Source organism: Serinus canaria, chromosome Z, assembly GCF_022539315.1.
Source record: "Serinus canaria isolate serCan28SL12 chromosome Z, serCan2020, whole genome shotgun sequence".
In the NCBI taxonomy this organism is placed as follows: Eukaryota; Metazoa; Chordata; class Aves; order Passeriformes; family Fringillidae; genus Serinus; species Serinus canaria.
In genome coordinates, this window is record NC_066343.1 from 48525900 (window position 1) to 48552644 (window position 26745).

General features: G+C 40.1%; 1 protein-coding gene and 1 long non-coding RNA gene across 2 annotated transcripts; one reads left to right on the top strand and one right to left on the bottom strand.

The window, feature by feature from the left end:
• Window positions 1-2214: 2214 nt before the first annotated feature.
• Window positions 2215-11560, bottom strand: CDC37L1 (cell division cycle 37 like 1, HSP90 cochaperone). Its single transcript, XM_009098991.4, has 7 exons — window positions 11355-11560; window positions 9780-10061; window positions 7371-7461; window positions 5342-5457; window positions 4937-5059; window positions 3899-4054; window positions 2215-2964 (listed from the first exon to the last, which is right to left on the bottom strand). The coding sequence occupies exons 1-7, from the start codon at window positions 11457-11459 to the stop codon at window positions 2863-2865; spliced, it is 975 nt and encodes a 324-aa protein (XP_009097239.2). The 5' UTR covers window positions 11460-11560; the 3' UTR covers window positions 2215-2862.
• LOC127061009 (uncharacterized) lies at window positions 11522-25015 on the top strand. The gene is made up of 4 exons (XR_007780376.1): window positions 11522-11678; window positions 12748-14659; window positions 22582-22702; window positions 23089-25015. It is a non-coding gene; the product is annotated as an uncharacterized LOC127061009 (long non-coding RNA).
• The last annotated feature ends 1730 nt before the right edge of the window (window positions 25016-26745 follow it).

Here is a 26745-nt window from a genome sequence, read left to right on the forward strand (position 1 = left end):
TTAGAAGTGACTGTAAAAAGCTACAGAGCAGGTGTGTTGATATACCTTGGACTGCATCTGCACATCCAGTTTTAGCATTATGAGTATTGAGACACAATTGAGTCTAAAAAGAGATAGTCATTGTAGAATTTGTTTAGTTTTCCCTGTACTATAAATGAACACTATGAACAGCAGCTACTAGTACAATCAGTTTTCCTTTCATTTAAAGAAAGCTTGCCAAGAAGATTAACCACTTGTACTGTCCTCTTGAGGAAATGCCTACATATTAGTGAGAAACCCTGGTTAGCTGCTTGTATTATTACATTTTGATTTCAATAAAAAAGTAAAATTTTTTTTTCACCAGCATACATAAATTTCAGTAAAGCAGAAGGAGGAGGGGGGAGGGAATCTCCTTTTTATTTGACACTTATTTCTGCACCATACAGTTTTATCCCCTTGGAAACTTAAAAAAGAACTTCTACTGTGTAATAGGTTGTTAGATCAATTGCTCCACTGCTAAGGGTAGCAAGTCACTGTGCTATGCTGCCCTTACTACCCTTGCATATAACATTCAGTTAAAAAACAACCTGAAGTTACTTGTTTTCCTTAAGTTTCCCTTAATATTTAACTAATTATTAAGGAGGAGGTAGTGTTTACTTACCCCTTCCTGGAATACCTGTCAAGTTTAACCAGAATCAGTAGAAATTTTTATTTTTTTATCTCAAATTTGCATGTGGGACAGAACTGCTCCTTGCTCTTTAATCTTCAGTCTGTTTGCAAAAGAAGGCTAGAGAGCAGAAGTCATATGGAAAGCTAGTTCTATGAGTGTATCTGCTATTGCATTGGTACTAATACTCTGGCATATTCTGCAGACTTAGACTTTTCCACATCTTGGCTGTAGGCAAAACTGAAAATTACTGGATTCTATTTCACAGAATCAGAGAATCATACAATCATTAAGGTTGGAAAAAAACTTACAAAATCATTGAGTTCAACCTCTGACCATCACCCTGCCAAATGACTCACAGCTCTAGGTGCCATGTCCAGTCATTTCTTAAACACTTCCAGGGATGGTGGTTCCAACACTTCCATGGGCAGCCCATTCCAATGCTTGGCAATCCTTTCAGTGAAGGGAGTCCTCCTGATGTCCAACCTGAACCTCTCTGGGCACAACTTGAGGCCATTTCCTCTCGTCCTGTTACTTCTTAGCTGGGAGAAGAGGCCAAACCCCAGCCAGCTATACCCTCCTTTCAGGCAGCTGTAGAGTGGTAATGTGTCCCTGAGCCTCCTTTTCTCCAGCCTGAATAACCCCAACTCAATCAGCTGCTCCTCACAGGACCTGTGCTCCACTGCTTCACCAGCACCACTGCCTCTCTCCAGACAGGCTCCAGCAGCTCCATGTCCTTCCTGAAGTAAAGGGCCCAAAACTGAACACAGGATCTGAAGTGCAGCCTCACCAGTGCTGAGTACAGGGGACAATCCCTGCCCTGCTCCTGCTGGCCACACTGTTGCTGGTACAGGCCAGGATGCCATTGGCCTTCTTGGCCACCTGGGCTCACATTCAGTCACTGTCCCCAGCAGCCCCAGCTCCTTTTCCTGAGGGCAGCTTTCCAGCCACTCCACATCAGCGTGTGGCACTCCCTTTGGTTATTCTGCATGAATCAAAAACTGGAGGTAGGCTATGACCACTGAACTTTTGAAATCAATATGCCTTCCAAACCTACATCAAATCAGAACAATTCATTAATGGATGAAGAATATGCATGGATGCCATTACCTGGGGCATAAGCTGTCTTTGCTAGTCTTCCAATTAAAGTATACATTTTTATAGACAGACCTGCTGCAATAGCAGCAAGTGAGAAAAGCAGAGCAGGGTTCTAGAGAGCAAGGTTCTGTGCAAGGATCTGTTGTCTAGAAAATCTATTTGGATTTCCAGCTTCTTAAACAAGAAGCTTTTAATGCTTTTCCACTTAGTGTCTGAGTTGACAATGTCAGAAACCCACTTTGGTTGAATAACATATGAAGTAACTTTCAAACAGTGCATGACACCTCACCCTATGTGACTTGTAACAAAGTTTTTTGTTTAAACTGAGGCCTTAGCCTAACCCTTGTACAAGTTCCCTTCATCAATTACTTCAACCACAACAAGACTTGGTTTAAAAAAAATAATCTGAAATTAGCCTGATGAACAAGAAGAGAAGACGACTCCCAGAAATCATACAACCCAGCACTCAATTTTAGACAAGTGTTGCTTATGTTTTAGGATTAAACCAAGTTATGTTTAATGAAAGTACAATACAACATTTAAATCCCCTTCGTAGAGGTAGAAAGCCAGTGTTTTAATCTAATCCATTCAGATCAGAAATACTGATACCAGATACTGATTTATTGCTATTAGTGATAACCAAATTTGAGTGCTTATACTGTCAGCAAGATAGCATGAATACAGTTGCAATCTCCAATATTCAGAGTAAAACATATCCACATCTGTAGTAAGACAATAGCAGATTCTACCAAGAATCTGCTGCTTCTTGTAAACATTGTATTTGTGCAGATGTTCAATTTCTGAAATCATGAAAGGCAAGGTTAGTAGCAGAAAACACATCCAGTTTCACATTCGGCAATATAAGAACCCTGCTCTTCAAGGACAACTAAAAACCTAGCAGCACATTTCAAACAATATTACAAGTTTTTTCTTAATTACCCACCCTTCAAAGTCCCCCCCCACCCAAATCAAATAAAACCAACAAAAATCTGACACAAAAAATAAAGTGCAGTACCCAGAAAAATAAGTGTCAAGAAAATAGCCATGTTTGTTTCTTTGGAAAAAAAAAAAAAAAAAAAAAAGGAAAATAAGAGTAGTTGGCCTCAGTCTTAAAAGTACTATAATGTGTCCATCATTTTAGATTCTTCTTCATCTCTTTGTATCACAGAGTTGAAACTGCAGACATCTGTGTTTATGGAACCTTGTAGATCTCCTGTGTTCTGCAACAAATGAAAAACTGACAGCTTAATGCTTTGTAATTTGTAAGATGAAGGGAGAAAAAGAGAGAAACATAGACTGTTTGCATTGCCTATCTTATGATGAGACAAATTTACAACAGAAAGGAAGTAAGGTCTGAAAACATCATCAACCAGTATTATGTCACTGTGTCAAGGATTTTGAAAATTTGCTAGCATATCTTATATTTGGTCTTAGTTTTTCTAGCACCTAACTGCACATTTATATAAAATTCAGCTGTTTGATCTACCTCGGAGAGGTACTTTAATCAAATTATTTCAAACAAGTACTTTCAATTGTGACTCCTTTCCTAATACATAATTTTTGACAATATTTTAAGTTGTTTCTTCATTCCAGAATGTGGCCATAACTGGAACTGCAAAAAACACCTAAGTGTTTTTTTGTGTCTTCCTTGTACCTTAGACTTCTCTTGCCCAGAGAAGTTGTGGGGTCCCTGGCAGTGTTCAAGGCCAGGCTGGATGGGGCTGTTTGGCTTATGAACAGTGTCGGTGCCATGGCAGAGAGTTTGGAACTAGATGATCTTTAGAGTCTGCTACAACTCAAACCATTCTGTGATTCTCTAACTTACTTGTCTGATCCCATGATTTTACACTGCTTGTGGTGATGACTGGGAATACAGTTCTAGGATCTGATCAGTTTTATCATGAAGTGTTTATTTTAGGCATGAAATGTAAAGGCAATGAACAAACATATACTTTTGACCTTATGCTGATGCTGAGAATTCCAGCAAGTAAAAAGAAAGCTGGCCATAAACGCCTTTTGTATTAATAACACTACATTATATATCCCAAGGACCAGCAAGTCCAGAAATAATCCTCTTTATATCTCAAAGACACAGCTTTTCTAGGCAGGACCTAATCCTGCATTAATTAAATTATGTCTTGGAAATCAACCTACCTGTAAAAAAGATGTCCACTCTCCCACACAACCAGGACTGACATTGAGATCATGGAGTAACATAGTTTGAAAGCCATGTGATTGTGACCAGATTCTCACTCTTGCCTTGAATGCCTCAAGTTCACTTTTAAAGGCCTCAAAGTAGCCTTCTCCTGTCTGCAAAAAGAAAAATGAAGTATTTGTTCTTCAGCCAGATTTGCTTTTGAATTTTAAGCTTACACAGTGCTGAAAAAAATCCATGCAGTAATGACATGTTATACCTTTTAGGGAACAACAACTGTGAACCACTCAGGAATAATGTTAGTCAATTTGAAGTTATGTTTCATGTAGATTTCTTTTTAAGACAATCTGTAGCATTTATATGCATAAGTAAAGTAGCTGATTCATCTGAGAACATGTAAAACTTAATCTAATTTTAGCCTGTAATTTATTCCAACTCAGAAGGTATCGTTACAACAGGTGCTTGTTGAAGCCCTTTTGTGGTCAAAAAGTAAAGCACAAACGAACACATATTTTAACTACACACTTTTAGGCAATATTAAGATCCATTATAGAGTCTTGAACAACTGAATACAGTCTATAGCAAATCAATTTCAGTTTTCACACCTTTTTCCTACAAAGCTCTGGATTGCCCCATTTCAGTCATGAGAAAGGGACACTATTTATATAGCTGCCTCACTTTAAGGGGCAGATGAAATGGAAAAGTTGCGACAACATGTAACTAAACTTTGAAAACAATGTGTAATTAGTCAACAGTCAGACCAGTTTAAGATCAGTTGGTGTTTGCTGCTGTTAGTTAGTTATTACTTGTCCATAACACACCTGCTGTCCCCCAGCTGCATCTTGCTTTCCGCCTACAACAAGCAAAATCCACTAAGCTTTCATTTGCAGAACCAGAATTATAACAAAGTATTCTATCTAGAAAATAACTGCTAAAACACAGTTTTAGCAGCAAAACACTGTCCCATAAGCCTAAATCAGTCAAAAATTTATTTAGCCTCACATGAGTTTCTAACATTATTACCTAAATTGACTTACTTTGGCTTTTTGGAAAAAGAGACGAAAACATCCTCTTGGATCCACATTGCAGCTTCTGGCAATTTCTATAATAAACTGCATTACAACTGCTTGGTGTGCTACTTGCTCCATCAGAGCTCTTTTCTGATAAAAAGAAAAAAAGTAAAAGTTCTGATTGAAAGAAATTTCCTGAGATTATATTTCTAAAATTCAACAGAATTTCCTTTTGTTCCAGTTCCTAAGCAGATGTGAACTGATGCTTACAGAAGGAAGAGGACTCATAATTAGCTATAAGTAGACATAAATGTGACAATGCACTATCAATAGAGAGACCTGGAAGAACAGTTAAACAGTTAATGAAATTGGTCACCTTTCTACTGTGCAAATGGGGAAATGCATGCTTCCAAAGATTAAACATCTTCATACCTGTTCAGCTTCTAGATGAAAACACCACAACATGAGATACCGAGATGTTTCTTCGCATACAAGGTATGGGTGATCAGACAAAAACCTTTGACTATCATCCCATCTGCTCAGCATACCTAATAAGAGAAACACAGTTAAGATATTCTAAACAGATAAATGATTTAATGCATCAACTATACATAACAACTTGGCAGTTTACTAACCTCAGAATAACAGCATGCAGCTAAATTTGGGAATTTATACATCTAAACAATGCTGAAAGAGCATTACTAGAAGGCATAATTAGTCTTTAAGGATATTAATAGTCGATTATATAGTCATGCACTTCTAGTAATGCTGATATTTTTAATCATTCTCACAAGCTAACAAGAGGTGTAGATATCTATTTGTTACAAGATCAAATAGTTTAGAAAGTTTATGAACAGAGATTTACATTAAGTGATTCTAACAAACACAAATACTCTAAATGTTTGCCCTAAACAACAGAACCTGTAATCTGTCAAAAATTAAAGTGCTTCTAACATACAGTTTGCTAGATGTTTAGAGAATTCAGATTAATTTTACAAACAGTTTGATCTCAAAAAACAAACCCACACCAGTATTAGAAAGTTTAGCAGAACTTTGAATGGTGGTATCATGGCACTACCTTCAGGTAACAAGCTGAATGTACAAATCAGAACTCAATACTCATAGCACTTCTTAAAGTTGTCCCCTTCAAGTATCTCTGACAGTCATTACTGGCAACAGATACCAGATGTACAGCTTCACCTGTCTATCAGCACCTAATTATAACTGAGCTAAAGATTATCTCAGGTCATTACCATTGAATTATCTTAATTCTAGCAAACAAATGCTGAAAGAGAAAGCAACAGCTTGTATTTATTTTGACTGTTTTCAAGTTCTTCTGTGTAGGTTCTTCATTGCTTTGAAGCCAGAGGAAGATCCAGAAGCAGGACTCATGCAATTTAGTGAAGTCCACACTGCCCCTTGGCAGCAGCTAGCATGGAACAAGCGACTTCAGAAAGGACTAATGTACTGTGGCTTTCTATAGTGGACTTATGTATCACACATTAAAATAATAACATGGCTTTGAACTCAGGAAGTACTAAAAAAATTACCTTCTGTAACAATGTTGATTCTTTAACAGTCTAATTTGAATTTAGACAAAAAGTAATTTTGCCCAACTCTAGCTAGGAAGCCTACAAGACAGCCTCTTTTTTTTTTACTTGCTGAAATGCATAGCAGGAGAGATGTTTTCTGATTCCAATATCATCACGCTGAACAGTTAAGGTAATTAAGAGAACCTGTGCCTATTACTACTATTTGCATACTTTTGACAGTGCTGTGCCTTAACTTGACACTTGAAAAGCTTGCTAAGGCTAACAGGGCTCAAAGCTTTTTCTTTAAAAGAGCTTTAAGTCCCTCAGAAGCCAAAAAATTAGTAAAAACAACTTTGTAAGAACAACTGAATTCTGCCAATTTAGTCTTATTCTAAATTGTTCCAGAATTCCAAATATGGCTGTACTATACTATAGCATGAAACCAGCCTGAATGGCAAGCACTTCAGAGAACCATAAAAATTTTAGATTACAAGATCAGATGTGTGCTCAATCGGGTTTAACAATTACAACAGAGCTAAAGTGACACCTAGTGGATAAATAAGTATCGTTTTAAACACACAATTCTGAGCATACATACTCTCACTGTAGGTGTTAACAAACATGCCCATTTAATCAGCCATTACCCTTACAGATTAACAGATGTCAGAAAATCATTTAATAAAACATTTAACTTAATCTCCTTTAAAAAAGGAGAGAGCCGTGGATGACCTATGCACTTTTATATACATGACTTATATGTCTAGGAATGTTCCTGCCTTTTCGCACTGGTGTAGAATATCCCTGGAGTCCTGATAAAATAAAACTGAACAGTCTGTCATTTAGGTCTTTTATTGATTAGCATTCATTCTGTACAAGAAGGAGCAACACAAATTCTGTAAGAACCACAAGACATTGGAAAACAGACTCACCGAAGTGTCTAATTTTCTGTTCATGTTTTTGCATAAGTGGTTCCGACACAGCCTCATCTTCAATTTCTTTTCTTTTTTGATTAATAAAACTCTGAGGAAGAGAAATATTGTACTATCACAAACTCCACACATACTGTTTAGTCATATAAAGGAGTTATTATACTTTAATATGTTACTATTTAAATGACTATGTTCTAGTTTTAGAGTTGCGGAGGTCTTTTTTCAGAAAGTTTCAAAATTTCAAAGTTTCCTTATAGTCTCTGAAAAACTTGTGTTTTCATATAGGAACTTACTGATTTGTTAGTCATGAGAATCATGTACATTGCAGTCTGGATCAGGACAAATTAGGAGATGTGCTAGTGGTGCCAAACTGATTTTTGCTTTTATATATTCTTCATGTCTACTTGTAGCTCTGTAGCCTATTATTGTACAACTATATAGATTCATAGCTAGAATTTTACCTACTTGGTTAGCAAGAAAGACAAAACACATTCCTAAAAGCTCAATCCTCATCTAGTTTCTTCTGAGACCAAGGACAACACTCTCCCATAAAGAACTAGAGAGGAATGGGGGCTTCAGAAGAGAGTTGAACCAAGAGGGGGAATTACCTCAACATCTGTGTTTCTAATTGGGCACTCTTGTCAATTATGCTAATTTCCTACACTTACAAAACTGTAGTTGCTCTATGCCACAGGTGTACCTTTGGCACATTTTTCAGCCTGTATTTCGCCGTGTTGTGCACCTGAAGGGACCCTTCATAAAAGGGTCCTATTTTTCACTTCACTGTGTCTGGCTCGTGACTTTAGAGCTCAGTAAAAGGCATTGATAGCTGTTGAAATTAAATTGTGAAATCAAAGATAAGATCTTACTATTAGAAAAAGTTCATGCTAAATAATTTGTTTTACAGTAGACAGTATTAGGCTAAATAGTTTGTATTACAGTAGACAGTATTAGAAACAAACTAAGTTTCATATTCTGGGTTCGATGGGACATTTAAAGACCATAGAGCTTCAACCCTCCCTGCCCAGGCAAGAACATCTACCACTGGATTAGGCTGCTCCTAGACCACTCCAATTTGACCTCTGTTGCTTCTAGGGATTGGGTTTTTACAGCTTCCCAGGGCAACCTGTTCCAGTGTGTTGATAACCTAATAATAAAAAAAAGTCTTCCTTATATCCAATCTAAATCTATCATCTTTCAGTTTAAAGCCCTTCCCTCTTGTCCTGTCAGGACAGGCTGTGATAAAAAAATGTTTTTCTCCATCTTTTTTATAAGGACCCTTTAAGTACTGAAGGGTCACATGAAGGTAAATTAGGGTCCGCAAAGCCTCTTCCTTCTTCAAGCTGAACAACCCCAGCTCTCCCAGCCTTTCCTCACAGGAAAGGTGCTCTAGCCCTCTGATCAGCTCTGTAGCGCTCCTCTGGAGCGGCTCCAACAGGAGTCCTTCTTGTAGCAGGGACCCCAGAAGGGACTTTGCAGGCAGGTCTCAGTAGAGCAGAGGGGTAGAATCCCTTCCCTGGCCCTGCTGCCCACCTCTGCTCTGGATGCAGCCCAGGACACGTTTGGCTTTCTGGGCTGCGAGTGCCCATGGCTGGGTCAGGCCCAGCCTCTCACCCACCCGCACCCCAAGCCCTTCTCAGCAGGGCTGCTCTGGTCTGTTCATGCCCAGCCTGTGTTGGTACCTGGGGTTGCCCCAACCCAGGTGCAGCACCTTGAACATGGCCTTGTTAAAACACATGAGATCCCCATGGACCCACTTCTCCATCTTGTTTGGGTCCTCTGGAAGAACTCCTTCAGGTCTGACAACCATGCCACTCAGCTTGATATCATCTGCAAACTTGCTGAGAGTGGCCTCAATCCGTCTGTTTAATGAAGACATTAAGTAACAGTGGTCCCAGTAGAGACCCCTGAAGGACACCACTGGCCCCTGGTGTCCATTCAGACTCTGAGCCATTGATCACTACCCTTTGCATGCCACCAACCAACCACTTTCTTATCCACTTAACACTTCACTCATCAAATCCATATCTCTCCAGTTTAAGAGAGAAGGATGCTGTAGGAGACCACATCCAAAGCTTTGAAGAGGTCCTGATAAATGACATCTGTAACCCTTCATCGGTCCACTGATGCTGTCACCTTGTCATAGGTCATAGATAAGGCCACTGAATTGGTCTGGCAGGACCTGTCCTTGGTACAGCTATACAGAATGCCCTGAAGTACCTCCCTGTCCTACATGTGCCTGAGCACAGCTCCTAGAAAGGTCTATTCCATGACCTTCCCAGGCACAGAGGTGAGTGACACATTGTTTTTGCACCGCACAAGACACAGAAGACACTCAGAGACTAGTAACAACTGGAATGAACAAAAGAGGCTAGCACTTGCTTCCCTGCACAATGATACAGGTCATACCTTATTAAAAACTTCTTTACTAACAGGATCTGTGTTCCATAGATTCTGTCGTTCCCTCTGGTTTAGTGCTTCTTCTTTTCTTCTCCACTCTTCCTCTCTCCATCTCAACTCGGCAGCTTCAGTCCTTGCTTGAGCAGATTCCTGATCACAGGATTCTGAATTATGCAGTGCTAAACTACCAAATTTTTGCTGGGCTTCTGCTAGGTTCCATGTGCATTCTACAGAGTGCTTCACAAACTCTCTTTCTTTTTGGCAGGCTAATTCAATCCCTTGGTTGTATGTCTGTGAGGAAAATCAGACATGCTATTTATGGAGAGAAAATTGTTGATTTACAGTTTCTATAGTAGCAGACTGGCCTAAATCCCAAAGCTAATAATAATGCACCTGGAAGGCACCTTAGATATGCAGCATTATAACAGCAGAAGTGATAAAGCATGGCAATGTACAGCTAGGTCTTCTAGAAAGAGATCTCCAACTCAAGTCACCCCATGTTTATTAAGTGTATTTGCAAAATCATGGATCATGTGCTGCTATCAGCAATAGTCTCCAGACTGCAAAAATAATTTTGATGCAGCTGAAATCCCTCTAGCTATCTTTAGGGCTGGAACATTAGCAGCAGCCAAATGTGAGAATACTCTGAATATACATTTCTGATAAGAAACTATTTGGCTTATGACGTCAGATCACAACAGAAAGTAATTGCTGCTGCCTGCATTTCAGAATTAGTACCCAAACAAATGGCCAACATCCTCTCTTGAACTGACACAAAAGTGGTATTTAAGTCATAAAGTAGCCAAGGCCCAGAACAAACACATGCTCCTTTAGGTCAAATCTGTTGAGGATGTCACTACTCATAGCTGGGAGAGAAAGGAACATCTTAAGCAACCCTATTTATATTATTTCCAGGTATGTGCTCAGAATTTCCACTCAGTAATATGCTAAGCCTTTCCCACCAAGACTGAAGAAAAATGCATCCATATGCATTAGCTCCTCAGCCTTCCACTGCCACGTTATGAAATCTGCAGAGCTGATAGCCTCTGGCAGGGGCACACGAAGGACAATTTGTGAAAAACTATCTGAAGGCAACTTTAACGCAAGTAAATCAAACTTATTGTCCCAACTTTGTTTGAGAATTACAATAATTTTATTTCTGCAGTAACAAGAAAAAAATTCCACCTTTGGAAAAGGAACGTAATGGCAGCTCCTTGCGAGACCACACAGAATTCCTTGCAACGCGTTTATAAATCGCCGCCTCGCCCTGGCCGACAGAAGAACACACCGCCTACCTATCTGCCCCTTGGGCACGGGGACGCTGGGATAACTCCAACCCAGCTTCCTCGGCATCGCCTGCCCGCGGTGGAGCTGTTACCCAGGGCGGCCCGCCAGACCCCACCTGTTCCCGCCGGCCCTCGGAGCCCCAGCGGGCGCTCCCGCACGGCTCCGTCCCGACACGGCGACCCCGCTCCCACCGCCGCCCCTCCGCGGGCTGCGCCGCCCGGCACCGGCCCACACCGCGCCCCCGGGCGCCAGACGCGGGGCGAGGGGCCGGGGCTACGGCCCGGGGCGCGGGCGTACCTGCACCTCCGGCAAGCGCTGTCGGAAAGCGGCAGCCTGCGTCTGCTCCTCGTCCTCCTCCTCCGGGGCGCCGCCGTCCCGGGAGCCCGGCTGCCACAGCGCCATGCCCGGTGCCGTCCCGGCGGCGCGATCCGTTCGCCGGAACTGGGGCAGCGACACTTCCGCCGATCGGAGCGCGGCCGGGAACGCCCGCCCTCGGCGCGGCGGGAGGGGCGAGTGGCGGGCGCGCCTCCGGGGCGGCAATGAAGACAGCGGGGCGGGCGGGGCGAGCTCGGCCGCGGCTCCTGCCCGGTGCTGGCATTTGGTGTTGCCGGTGCCGGCGTGGTACGTCCGCCCTTGTCCCTGCTCCTGTCACTGTGTCTGACCTGCCGCTGCCCCTGTCCTCTGCCGTCTGTTGTCCCTATGCCTTTCCCTGACCCTGCCTTTTCCGAGCCGCTGGAAGGCCGGTGCCGCACGGCGCTGGCAAACTACCGTATATGTGTGTATGTGTGTGTGTGTACGTGCATATACGATCCTTCAGTCCTAAGAGCTCTTGGGGTGCAGTCTAGGGTGTCGAAATAGCTTGGCTCTCCTCTGGGAATGGAAGTTAGCATATAATGAGGCCATACCTTTGTGATAGCACCCCCGTAATGATTAAAATGTGCTCTCGTTGTAGCCCCCATTTTTACCCATGGATTGGCTATTTAGCTCTTCCTCCAAACAGGAGGTGCTGGCTGATTCTTTAGGGGTCGCAGGTGTAAAGTCTGCGAGAAAAATATGCCAGGAAAGCTTTAGATTAAATGGGAAGGTAGGGGACGTGTTGCTGTGCATTGTTTATATAACAAAGGGATTACTGCTGTAATACTAGTATGTTGCTCACAAGAGTTCTCATCAGATAGAAGAAAAAAAGTTTTCACTCAATCATTTTCTTGTAATCAAATGTTTCTGTGTAATGCCAAGGCCTATTAAATTAAGTCCCTGTTTCAAAGGACGATAAAAGCCAAAAATACAAAATGAGACGACTCCCAATGATAGCTCTAAACCTGGCATTTTGAGGTTATCAGTAATAAACCGAGGGCCACTGAGTCCATTCTGAGATAGCGTCCTGCAGACCTGGACTGGTGCACATGCCTAAGACTAGACTGAGGAATTTCGTGTGAAAGTATCCTTTTCTTTCGTAAAGTTACATTTCCTGGTGTGTTTCTGGCTGAGAAACCAACATATTTCTCAGTTTGTGCATCTTTGATCAACACAAAGAGGCAGAATGAATGCCTTCTTCCTGTTACTCCTCTCTTGTCTCATAAGGTGTGCTTTGAAAAGGTGTCTTTGGTTTGTTGTGTGTTTTGGGATAGAAACTGATGCTTCAAGTCTTGTATGATATGTAATTCAGGTGTTGTCTTATTTCTCTTTACAGGTGGTAGGTTATTCTTGTTTCACATGTATCTCAACATAGTAAGATGCATTATTCTGCCCATTCCTCAAATGGAACTTCACATTTCTTTAAGATTTTGTAATCTGGAATGCTGACGTAAGTGGTAAGGAGAGGTCATCTCCCACGTGGACATATATTATAATATAATTATAATGGCTATTATCTGTTAACATTTCTGTCTGTATAGAAGACATGTGATGTAAATGAAGATCTAAATAAATTATGGTCAAGTGGTTTTAGTGCCCTTTTACATGTCATTTAAACGCCTGGAACTGATGATAAGAGGAGTCTCAGTATTTTTCCTGTGCTTTACCATATGTTTATGTTGTGTTTGAAGATTACTTTTTAAAAAATGGTGCAAGATAGCAGGCCTGTGTCTACTGACAGGCAAGCTCATGTTAAAGCCATTTGCAAAACAGGTATGCAAGAAGTTTAGAGGAACAGTATATTTCTTGTCTATTTGATCCAAAGTCTTCTTGATTGTTTTTTCAAATAACTCTTACTACCTGTGTGTTTCTCTGAAATTGTTTACATCTGGCTCTCAAGAGGCTTTTCTTTGAGTAGCATGATTGCTTTTACTTTCCCCTCTTGTTGTCCTTGACACAAGTGAAAAACTACACATGGAAACTAAAGCATCATTGTCATTAAGGCCTGTCTCAAGGAAAATGCAACTCTGAACACATGACTCTTTGATCTCTACGCAATAAAACCCCACAGTCATGTTATGACCAGAAGTGGGAAATATAACCCACTTCCAAAGAGTAGTTTCTTATATGTTTACTTACGGTTAAGAGTAAAGTAATTCACATTAAATAGGTCTTGTTAGATAAGTTAATTTTTTGTCTTACCACACATTACGGTTTTTTTGTGCCTGTCACCTTCATTAGTAGGTGTTGACAAACAGTGAAGTAGCACATTCTCTAGGAGAAAACATTGCTTAGGTCAGGCCTCTTTAAAAAAGACTATTGCCAAAATATTGTCTGAAAACACTGCTGTCATTTGAAGACATACGCTGATGACTTAAAAAAAAAAAAGAGTAGCAAATATTAATGAAACAAGAGGAATGCATCTGAATGCATCTTTTCTAAATAGGTAGAATGTCCAACATTTATGCCCAAATGAAATCGGTAGTAAAATTCCTACTTCAAGGGGTCAGAATTTCACTCCAGGATGTGCAAAGAGTATTTGAATAAGACATAATTCATTGTAGCAAAATAGAGAAGAGCTAAATGCAGACAAATGCATTTGAATTTGTTTCTTAAAAGGTATTTCACAGGTGATATCTTAACTGATTTTGTTTTTATAAGTTATTCAAACACACTTTACATAATACACAGAAACGTAAAGGAAAACTTCCTTACATTTTCTCATTTGCTTATAATCTCTGTGGAAAATTACTGTCCTTTAAGGTGTTTAGAGTCACAGCTTTTAATCTTTTAATTTGGGATGTGTTCTGTAGGATTCGCTAAGAATTCAAGTGTTTTTCAAACATATATTTCCTAATTGTACTTGTGGTTCTTCTGGCTTACAGTTCAAAGAATTGCACTCAGGCTACTGTAAACCTGATATTTTTTCCCTACAAATTACAGGCTGTTCTGAAGTTGATGCCTATATGAATGAATATGAAATTTCAGCTTTGTTTTTTCCAAAACATTGCATAACTTTAAAAATGTAAATCACATCTTAAAGTACACAGTAATATATAATATTAGCTAAGTTATTTGCTTAGTGGTGGCTTGGCAAAAAATACGAGTATTATTTTGAATAGGTTTTAAAGTGTTCCTGTGAATGCTGTTTTTTTAATGTGTTATAATTCATTTATTTGCTTCTTACTGTTTTCCCAAAGATTTTTGAAGGTGCTTTAGATCCTGCTGCAGAAAGCAAAATACAGAAAGTAAGTATGATATTTGAAGGGGTGATAATTAAAATTGAAAAAGTAGATCCTTGTATTCACATAATGAGTCTGTTTCTCTGACTGTGTTTCCAGAGTACATGACCTGGTACATGTTGGTCCCCCTTTATGTTGCATTTATTTGAGCCATTTGAATGTCAGCCTTTACAAGCAAGCTCCCCTCAAATCAATTACATGATTTTTCCATTCTTAGGACAGGCTGTGTTCTGACACCTAGTCAGACACACTAGCCTAACCTGACACTATGCTTTTTATTTTTCTATCAACAATTTTGCATTTTGAAGTCTGTGACAAGTCATGTCACATTTAATGGTTAGGCAGTCTTTTAAAAGCCAAAATCTATTGCCTGTAGGGGATATGGGAGAGAAAAAAAATTATAACAATGGCCTGTCTACATTCTGTTTTGCCATTGCTAGTAAATTTTCCACAGTCAGTCATACCTACAGAAGGACATGTTTTGTTAAAATATTTTCATTCCTTACCTTTAATTCACTTGGAATTCCTTTGTCTTAACAGGGTTTCAGGTTTTTGTTCTTGTTTACAGGAGCAAGCCATTCCTGTAAAATCAATAGAAGCTCAAGCAGAAGCCACTAACTGTCCCATTTTTACAATCCATCAGGTGTCAATCACAGAGACTGACTGTCCTGATACTACTTTTATGTGTGTATCTATTCTTGTAATAATGATAGTGATATTAGAAAAAATACTTATGGAACCAAAGTATAAAGTAGCTCTGCATCTATCTCCTTTCTCATCTATCATTTGTCCTCTCTTCTCATTCCTTTGCTGTTCTTCCTCCCTTACTTTCTGTATGGGTAGCTTTTGATTACAGTCCCAGGTGTAAGCAGTAAATCTGTTCTATCATTCAGCCACACTGCTATATTTTATTTTTCATCCCTCACTTAATGTAATAAAATTTGAATTAACTTATCTTGTATCTTCAGGTAATAGGCAAGTAAATATTTTTCCATATGCTAACTGATTTGATACTGTAAAGGATATTAGTATCAGGATACTAAGGATACTAGTGTTAGTTTTATGTCATGCCCCTTAGCTTTCTCTCCCTTATAAATTTAAGGACCTCCTCCACTGGTATTTCTTTCTACTCCATAGTTTCTTGTATATTGTGGGTACACACTTGAGTAGAAAAAAAATTATTTTCTGATTTGAATGATTTGTTAGGATCAGTCATGATGCTTAGTTTCTTCATCCTAATTTTCTTGTTTCTGAGAGCAGTCTGGTTTTCTGGTTGTATTCAACCAGCACACAAAAATGTAAAGTTCATCTTATTAGATAGTCATCTTCAGGCTTAATATTCTTGTGTGTGTTCTTGTAAGATGGGAAAAAGGCAAATGGACACGGGGTGGCAGATGAGTGCTATTGTTGAGGTCATTGATTATGGAGCATGCATGTATGTTCTAAAACTGCAGGCTATTTACTAAAATTGGTAATTATTCTGTTACAGCAAATTAAAAATATACTCTATGTTCCCCATGTAACAAATACTTCTTCTACATTTGGTATCTATTTTTCAAGATATTTTGCTTGAGATAGTAATCTTTCCCTTTTCTTTTTGCTTTATGCTTTGAAGAGTTGCTGATATATTAAAGGGTAATTTGTGATATTATTCCTGTTTCAAAAACATCAGTGATACTGGGGAAGGATGCAAAACCTAAATTGAGATAAGCTATTATTATCTCTACATAAAAGCCTAAAAAATGGGAAAAAAAAAGACGGTGATCTGGTTTAGTACAGAGAGTGCTCATTTTCTTGTATGATTACTTTCATGCAAGCTTTGTGGGTATCATGCTGTCAGATAACTAGGTGTAGTGTATAGAGCTTGTTTGTCTCCTGGGCAAAGCATTTTTTTTTCTGTGTGTCAGGACAGAAAAGACTGATCAGTAATACCTCTAAAAGGGATGAGACTCTTTTAAGTAATGCCAAAGGATTTAATAATATCATCAGTGTATTCTGGCCCTTTACAATATCCATTCTTAATTCTTTATAGTACTGACGTATCCTTCATGCATCAAATGTCATCTGTTTTCATTCTTGTTGTTATTTGGCTCTGCAAATTATGCAGCTTTGAGATTTGGCTTACTTATTTTACTGTGGGGTATACTACCTTGTTTCAACTTTTTAAATTTAAAAGATATTGGCAAAAGCAAAGTGTATTCCTCACAAGAGGAACCACTGCCTACCGATGTCCTTGGTACAGCACAAGTAAGACCTCATATGGCAAAACTTAGTATTGTCTTCTTTTCAGAGTGTCAAAAACTCACAAAAGTTTTTCTTGGATGTTGTAAAGCTGTGATCCATTAGAAAGACAGAAAAGCAGTGTGACTAAATAAGATGAAACTTTGAATATGATCAAACATGGTAGTCTCATTTTTAACTTCTACAGAAAATTTTCAGCCTTGTAACATGGTTTTCAGGGTTTGTTTTTCTTCTAGTTAGAAGTGAACATATCCCTGCTTCTGTAAAGACACAGAACCTGTCCAAGTGAAGGCAGCAGCAGCTTTTTTAGCAGAATATCCATTGTGGCCATCTTAGTGTCACACCTCAGGAAGGCAAAACCCCTGCTGTAGTTTCTAAGCCAGATACTTGACAGTGTGCCTTATAGCTTGCCTCCTGTGCTGGGAGTGTATGAAAGTATTTTCTTTCTCTGGCTGTGCCACCTGTATGGAGCAGGACTGACCTCCTTTAATCAGAACACAGTTAATAGGCTTCTGAAGGAAGAAAAGAATTAAAGACAAGTGTGGTGTAGGGCTTTACAAGACTTTGCCATGGTAACCCAGGACGATTCACCTCCCTCATTCAAGTATGTATAATCCCAGGCACATCACATCTGGTCGTGGTAATCTGGGGTACCTTACTTCTTCCCATCTGCATATGCAGGGTACCTCATATGCTTTGTGTTATAAAACATAAAGCATGTTTTATCTTGTGAAAGTAACCAAGATAGCTTGCTTCCTCCATCATCTGCACTCAACTTTGCACAGATACCAGTGTGATGACCAGCTCCCAGTCTTGGAATTCACACAAAAGCAGTGAGATCCCTAGGGAACAAAACAGAACTTTGCATATATGTATATACATATATATGTAAGTCAAGTCAGTTAATCAGTGCAACTTTTATTATCTGCTCCTGCAGTGCTATCCTTTGAGCTGTACTCCCATGCAGTTCCACTGGTCCCCCATTTGATTAGGGTTTGTGTAGTGATAATGTCATGCTTTCAGCAAAGCCGAAGTTGTTGAGTGTTGTGCCTTGTCCTTGAGAGACAAGCATCACCTTTTCTCTTGTAATACATGGATACTTACACCCCCAGTTTGTAAGACACTGCTTGCATGCTGTATGGTTTGTTGGCCAAATTACATAATGTTCATTTACTACTTGCTGGCTCTCTGGAGGAAATACATTTAAAAAATGATCGTGATTATCTTTCAGCACTACTTTATGATGACATATCTGCTGAACAAACATTTGAGTGTTGTAATTTCATACCAAAATTTTTATTTTATTCCTGCAGTAGGCGGATTAGAATATTTAATTCTTTTCCCCGTGTGAGACTACTTCTAATTGCACTGAAAACACCAAGAAATCAAGATCAAGATTTAGTAATTTGTGTATAAACACATGCCTTATACATATTTTATAGAATATGCACTAGCATTACATCCTCAGCTCTGGACACTCTCTACTACCTAAATAAGTAGTCTGCCTTCAAGTCTTGTAGCACTTGTAGTTGTATGTTTACAAACAAACTTGTAAGTTTGTTTGTAAACATACAACTACAAGTTGTATGTTTACAACTACAAGTTGTAAACATACAACTTGTAGTTGTATGTTTACAAACAAAGTATGTTTGGGATGGACACAACTTGTAGTTGTGTCCATCCCAAACATACTTTGACTTCTCTTTAATGCTTTGAAAGTTAATTACAACATCCACTCCAGGACTGCTCTGCTAAACCAAATCTTCCAAAACCAGTGCAAACATAAATGGTTTCCCAACCTCTTACCCTCTTCATTTCCTGTTCAGAAAACAAAGTAATCAGCTGCAGCAAAGTAAGAGTTCTGGGAATATATTGAATAATCCATTTTCTGGAGAAGTAGTTATTCTTTTAGTCAAGCAGGCGGAAAACCCCTGATGATGTTGTGTTCTTTCCTATATACAAGTACAGGACCAAATGGTTTGGGCTTTCTGTATTTCTCTGGTTTGGTTTGCTGTGGCTCACAGGAACGCAAACTGAAATGTTCCCTGACAATAGAGAAGGACACTATGCTGAAAAGTAGCTGCTGTCTTAAACATTTCCAACATCGAACAATTATTAATCCTGCTAAATGTGTGCTATTCCTGTACCACACTTCCTAGGCCCACTGATGTTCCAGCTACCACCTGCTTCTGAAAGCATCACTATGCACGAGACGAGCAGTATTCTGTCAAGAACATTCACTCATTCATTCACATTTGTAAATTTATGAAGTTTTCATTGCACAGCAATGGTAATTCCATATAACAACCCTGTAATAGGTGTCTCTTCTTTCAGTAGGGGATGACTGTGTATTTTATGAAGGGAGTACAGGAGACTTTCTGTTCCCAGAATGCAAGCTGACTTCTGCCTGTTGTGGTATGGATAGAGAATTAGTGATGACAGTTTCTCCTTGTTTTCCAGAAAGTTGCCTGAAGCTAGTGATTATCATACCTATCTGAAGAAGGAAGGTCTGGAGTGGTAGTGGCAATTTTGTGTGGGCTGGAGATTGACTATCTCTTGATCCTCTTGAGCAGAGGGGAGTGCTCCTGTGCACTTTTGAATATAGAAGTGCTAAGAGAAAGTATCAAGTATCAGCCTTCCTAACAACTAAATTTGTTAGTCACACACTGTAGGCTGGTTAAGATCTAATAACAAAACATTATGTTTAGCTATATACCTTCATCCACAGATGGTGTGAAAGGTCCAGTCACTTAAAAGATTTTCAAGAGTTTTGTACCAGTGACCTTTGGGGATGCCAGATTTCTGTCTATTTTTTTATGTCATGTACATGCCTTGCTTTTTTCACTTTGCCTGTTCTCACTCTTCTCTTGAGGGTCTTTTACTTTTTGTATTTTTGTAAGGCCTCCCACTGCCTATTCTTTCTAGGGTTCATTGTTTCTAGAAGGAGCAACAGCAGCCTAGAATAATTATATTTTCATACTTCTCACTACATTATAGATTAGATTATGCAAAAGAAGCAATGAAACTGACTTCAGTTTTATTAATATGTGCGTATTTCAGCATACGATAGCTTTGAATAGGGAGGGTTATCTTTCATGTAGACTTAGTTTTGCACTGATTCATTCAGAAGGTTCTTGTGCTTACTCTACACACTAGTAATGGCATTATTTCACATCACAAAATCAGGTATTATGTAAAAATTGCAAGTATAGAAATACTAGACTTTAAAAAAATCTAATTGTTACAAAGTTCTGCCTAATACAGGAATACTTTCAATGCACCTGGAATAGAAATTTAGAAATATATGTTCAGGTTCACTAAATGTTACATTGTACAATTCTTTAACTTTGTCCTTAAGAACCTGATGAAGACAAAGAAGGAACCGGTGGTTTAGGGATACCCTCAAACTAGCTTAGATCCAGAGGGAGAAATGGCAGCATTACCTCATTTCTGTGTCTGGGTCTGGGCCAGCCAGATGCTGCACTCAAATTACTAATATGTCATTGTATTTCCTTCCATATCTTATTATTTCCTTCTTTATCACTACTGCTTATATTTTATCCTCTCTGCATAAGGGTAGGGGCAAATGAAGTTTGAAGGTACTGTACCATGAATTCCCTGTCGTTCTTGTAGAAGAAAGAGAGGAGCTTCTAGAAATGCACAATTCAAAGTCTAAGATAAATGAACAGCTGTTGTTGTTGTTGTCAGACATCATTAGTGGCTTTACAGTATTTTTCATGGCATTACTTGCCTTGAAAAGTAAATCTGAATTTCTTTTTCACATCACTTTAGAAAGTGTCATTTGGGTTAAGCTAGTTCACCACTCTACAAAAGGAGCTGCTATTCACACAATAATGATCTGTGTATATTTTTTGTAGATCAAGGGTTTCTTCTCCCCTTTCTTCACAATACTGGCTTTATGAGGAAGTGTCAAAGTCACTACCAAGTGTCTGGGTCAGTGCCTCAAGCATATGTGTGGAACACGCTGGCCTTGTGCATCATGTTCCCCTTAATTGGTACAGTTTATACCAATTAAGAGAGCAGACTAAAATCAAATTTCTGCTTTTCATAGGAAAAGTCCTTTGCCACTGTTATTTGCTGGTGAATTTGCTGTAAGGCTTCTTTAGCTAAAGTGCCTCCTTTAGTCACTCCTGATTATGCAGTTTCAATGGAGGTCTTGAAGTGTTCTGATTATAAGAGTGATGCATATGTGGTGATTAACAGTTATTATCAAGGGAATAGTACCAAAAATAGAGTTCTGCACGAAGACAACTATTGGAGAGCTTCCACTTCAGTACAGAAGGAAAAATTAGGTAAGCATTTATGGTAAGGATGAAGATCTGATTACAATTTTTACAACCTATTACAGAGTCTATTTGAGTCTACTTTTACTATTGCATTTGTATCATGGACAAATTTCTGGTGAAAATCAGGTTAACGAGTCAGGAATATTTAGGAAAGGAAACAATATTCCTGAATATCAAATTCAAAAGACACATTTAGATACATTAAAGGTATTTTTTTCTTTTTAACCTTCTCCTTTTATTTTGGACATAAACCAATCTGCACGTATTTGGTAAGGATTTAATGAGCAGGTTTTTTCATATTTTTGAACTAGGCTTTCTGCTTCCTTTTGAAATCTCTGGGCCTTTTTGCACTCACTGACAGGCCAGGTAAGCTTAGGCACCTGGTGGTATGACAGTGTCAGTCGCCCTGGTTCTACTTGGATCAATCAAATTCTTTTTTTAGTCATTGAAGTTAGTGGAAAGGGTTTCTGGGGTTTCATCTGTAAGCCTTTGAGTTTAGCCAGTGGGGTGTTCCATCTGAATGTTTGAAAGCACTAAAAATTACTCGGGCAGTGTTCTTCTGACTATTTATGTGATTTTTATATATAAAAAGGAACATATTTCAGGTGATCAGTATTTCCAATCTAAAATGATAGCTATCTAGAGTAACTTGGCTTTGCCTAGGTCCTGGTCTTGTATTCCTCAGTATGCATGTTTTACCAACCCTATATTTAAAAGTCACATGTATTTTAAGTGCTACCACAAATATGTTGAGCTGTTATGAGTTACATTCTTTAAATCCAGCCATGGAGAATCATGAAATCCTTCAGTTTGAAATGGACCTCTGGAGGCCACTTAGTCCAAACTCCCCTTAAAGCAGGTGCAGTTAGAATAAACTGCTTGAGGCCTTGTGTGGTTGAGTTTTGAATATTTCCAAGGACAGAGAATTCATAGCCACTCTGGGCTGACCATCACCATGGTAAAAAAAGAGTTTTCCCTCCATCTAATTAAAAGTTACACCATTTATTCTTGCCCCTCCACTAAGTATCTCTGGAAAAAATGGATTAATCTGGATTAATCTTCCCTATATCCTCACATTAGATAGTCATAGATAACCACACAATCTCAGAATAACAGAATTTTTTCTATTGGAAAACATTTCATGAAACCAATCCCCTTCCTCACACAGGGTCAGCTAGAACTTGTATCTCAAGATCATGCCTGGTTGCTCATTGAATGTCTTAACCTTTCTGGGCAATGTGTTTGACCAGTCTCACAGTAGAACAGTGTTTTCTTGTGTTCAGATGGAATTCCATAGTTTGCAATTTGTGCCCATTGCCTCTTGTCTCTGAGCAGCACTGAAAAGAGCCTGACATTGTACTCTTCATTCCACCTCCTCAGGTATGTGAACATGTGGGTAAGACGCCCCCAAGCCTCTCTTCTCCAGGCTGAGTGGTCTCAGCTCTTTGAGGCTTTCCTCATATGGAAGATATTCCCATACCCTAGTCATCTTCACTGTCCAGTAAGTCCATCTTGTTTTTGTGTTGGGGAGCTCATAGCTGGACACAGTGCTCCATGTGTGCTTTAGTGATGAATAGAGACAAAAGACCACCTCCCTTCACATTGCTTTCAATGTTGGCTACCTTCGCCATCAGCTTTAATCACTATCTCATGGTCAGCTTGCTGTTCACCAAAATCCTCAAATATCCTTTTCTGCAGGGCTGTTCTGTAGTCAGCCAGGCCACAGCATGTAACAGCATGTAACATGCTATGTGTTATTCCTCCCCAGCTGCAGACCTCTGCATTCATCCTTATTGACCTTTAAGAGATTTCTCTCAGACATCCTTTTTCTGTTGGTCCAAGACCCTCTGAATCTTACCTTATCTCTGATCTACAATCACCTTATAGATCAGCTAGTCCTTCCAGTTGTGTACTGTGTACCTGCTGAAAGATGTACTCATAGTGATTGGTGAAGATGTTTAACAGTGCTGGTCTCAACACTGACCCCTTGGATATACCACTGATGACTTGCCTCTAAACCGGTGATCGCAACACCCTGGGCCTGGCAGGTAGGCTGTTTTAATCCACCTCATTGTATGCTTATTTAACCTGTGTTTTGCCAGCTGTTCTGTGAGTCTGTTAGGGGAGCCAGTGTCACAAGTCTTACTGAAGTTGAGGTAAACAATTTCCACTGTTCCCCCATCATCCATCAGAACAGTTACATCATTCACATTGTGGAAAGTTATCAGGTTAGTCAAGCATGGCTTCCTCTTTGTAAATCCATGTTGACTATTCCTGACTATCATGTTGTGCTTTAGCTGTTTGGAAAAATGGCTTCTAGGATTAGTTGCTCCTTTATCTTCCCAGAGATTGTGGTGAAGCTGCTCTGCCTGTAGTACCCTTGATGTTTCACTTGGCCATTCTTGAAGACAGAAGTAACATTTTCTTTCCTCCACTCTTCAGGAATCTTTCCCAGTTGCCATGACATTTCAGAGGTAATAAAGAGTGGACTTGCAGTGGCATCATGCAGCTTCCTCAGCACTTATGGGGCCAACCTCTAATGCTTCATGAGCTTATATATGAACAGTTTCTTTAAGCTCTCTTTAATCTACTTTTTCTTTCGTGGAGAGCCAGACATGTTCCAAACTTTCCTCTGTTTTCTGGGGCTTGGGATTCCTCAACGACAGAAAACACGGAGGCAAAGAAAGTATTGAATATCTCAGACTTTTCCATGTTCTTTGTTATCAGCACCTCTACCCTATCCAGGAAGAGTTTACATTTTCCCTAGCTGTCCTTTTATTCCTTTTGCTATTTGCTACAACTACACATAGAACTCTCTTTTGTTCCCCTTCATGTGCAGAAATGTTGCTAGATTCAACTCCAGGCTGGCCCTGGCTTTCCTGGTGCTATCACAACAGCTCTGTACTCCTCCTGCATAATGTGTCCCAGCTTTCACTGCTGTGCGTGTTTCCTTTTGAGTTCAGTTAGGAACAACATAGTCGTTCCAGCCTCCAGCTGTCTTTCATTTCCTACTTGTTGTGATGGAGCTTTTTGATCTTGTAGGAGGTGATTCTTGAATATCAACCATATCTCCCCTCCTCTCCCTTCCCCTCCCCTCCCAAGCTGAAGAAGTTTCCCTGCCTCTTGCAGATTTCTCTGCCGTTTGAAAGAGATCAAAATAAGGGTGGGGAGGGAATTTGGTAAAAACAACAAAACCAACCAAATAAAACCCAACCCACAATCAAAAACCCCTCAAAAATAAACAAATAAACAAAATCCAAAACAGAAAGAACCTCTCCAAAACAACAGCAACAAATAAGCCTAAAACAGCATCAAAAGCAACAACAACAACAAAAACAACTCAGAAGAAAAACAAACCCCTCCAGATCCTCAAACTGGGTGGACGCAGCTGCCTGCATCCACCCAGTTGCCTGCATCAGTGTGCGGACTCTTTCAGCTGTGCTTGGAGAGATGCATACAGGTAATATCTGTCACTCACAAAAGCTTTATTGAGTTGAAATTTGCAATGTTTATATATGAACTTTGTATGATGTGCCAGCCATGCTCTTGCCTGTGTTATTTTAATAAATTGAAGCAAACCAGTTTGATAAGCTTTTATTGATGCCACAGCTCTATCAACACTGTGCCTGTGGCACAAGCCTTTCTCATCCTCCAGCTCAGGGGTTCATCTGTGCCCCAAAACTGGTCTTGATCCTCATGGTAAGAGGATTTGTGAACCCTGAAATCTCCTACAAAGCTGTAACTATGAGGATGGGGCTATTTCACCCCAAATATTGGCAGCAAGTGTCTTGTGGGATGGGCATTTTGGGGTCCATGTTTGTCAGATGGAGGCATCACTTTTCTCTCCATCTTTTGGTGTCACAGAGCAGAGCAGGAAAGGCTTTTTTTTGCAAACCCACTTGTGTTCAGCATCACATCTTTTAACTTCAAACTCCTTGGCTCTCAGTGTCCCACACCCTTCATCCATTTCTTGCAGAGAGGTGCCAAGCCTATAAAACAAAAATTGTATTGATGAAGCGGAAGAAACTCTCCAAATCTTGCAGAAAATGAGAGGTGGGGTGGGGTGGGGTTGTTCTGCCCTTTTCCTGCACTGTCTCACCATGCATGCATCATTTCTTGCTGGAGGGTGACCAGATTTGAGGAGAGTTGCTGTACCTGCAGTAAGATCTGCAAGGAACATGTGTGGAGCATGAAAAGCCATGTTATTGCACGAGTCTGGTGGGAGCTCTGGGGTTACTGTGCTTCGGTACAGTTCCCCAACCTTTGTTCTACAGAACTTTGCTGGGGGGAATATGAGACTCTCGCATAAACCCCTACATCTTGGAGAGATGGCTCAGGGCATGAATTTGGTCTGAAATGAAGCAAAGCTGCTGTTTACACCAACAGACTGTGGATGCACTTACATTTTGGGGTTGAAAGGTGTGTTGTCCATCTCCACACCTTCTGATGTGACCTTAATCCAATCCACACTGGTGATGGGCTCTTACCTCTAACAGTCTTGATGTCCTCCTGGAAAAATAGAAGTGACCAGTTGCTCCCAAAATCTCTCTCTGGAGGGTGTCATGGCAATCAAATTCACAGAGTAAATCTGACTCCCAAATTAATGAGTCATGAATTTCCTCCATACTTTGAGGAATGTATGGAGGAAAACCAAACCCTTCTGTTGATAGGCACTTTTTTCTCCCTGTTCACCTAAAAATCAGGACTTTAGTGTCCTTTTTAAGCCTTCTTCTCCCTATTTACCTTTTCTTCTTGTCCTGGAGCACCACCAGCTGGGAGTCCTGGTTCTCACAGATTTTCATGCCTTGAGTCCAGTTTCCCAACTCCTCAGAAAGCCAGTAACACCTTTCCCCATGGAGCTGCCAGTCCTGGGGACACAGCTTGCAGCTAGTATAGGCTGAAGAGGAGAAAAAAACATAAGACACTCTGAAGGGTTGTCAGGTGATTTCCCAGCCACCAGCTGAAGGTACTGAGGGATTCCCCTTCCCACACCCCAGCTCTTTCCCATTGCTGGATGGTTTTACCAGCTACTGAGAGAAGGGTAACAACAAGGATATTATTGGCCAGTGGAGGTGGAGGAAGAGTGGCAAGGAACCTCCTCCCTAGGGCTGATGCTTCTCCTCCATGGAGGAGGGAATCAGCAAAAATTGCATGGACAGACTCCTCTTTGCCAAATTACTCTTGTGGTCTCACAACCCCAAGGATCTCTCTCCTTGCAGTAGAAGAGCCCCAGAAAAGTCTCACCTGAACATCTCCCGGCAGAGTCGGATGGGAAGGGGGAATACCTGTGGGGCTGTCCCCTCAGGACTTGCAGAAATACCTCACCAGAGATGAAAACATGCACTGCTCCACTTGGTTCCTTTCCTGGATCCCACTGCCTAGCTGTGGAATGCTTGTCACCGCTGAATGTGGGGAGCCCTGAAAAACTTGGAGCAGTAATCCAGGGAGAGAAGCTGCAGCCATTTGGTGATAAAAACCACAAACCCCACAAAACTGGGTTTCATTTTCTTAAACAGTTGCTTAAGCCAGCCTGAAAAACATGGC

Bases quoted from the DNA above. Each gene is read 5' to 3' on its own strand.
- CDC37L1 (XM_009098991.4), bottom strand. From the start codon at position 11,459: ATGGCGCTGTGGCAGCCGGGCTCCCGGGACGGCGGCGCCCCGGAGGAG. The intron at 5,458-7,370 runs GTGAGTCTGTTT...TTCTCTTATTAG, and splicing joins ACAGAAAATTAGACACTTCG to GTATGCTGAGCAGATGGGAT. The intron at 5,060-5,341 runs GTATGAAGATGT...TCTTTTTATCAG, and splicing joins TTCATCTAGAAGCTGAACAG to AAAAGAGCTCTGATGGAGCA.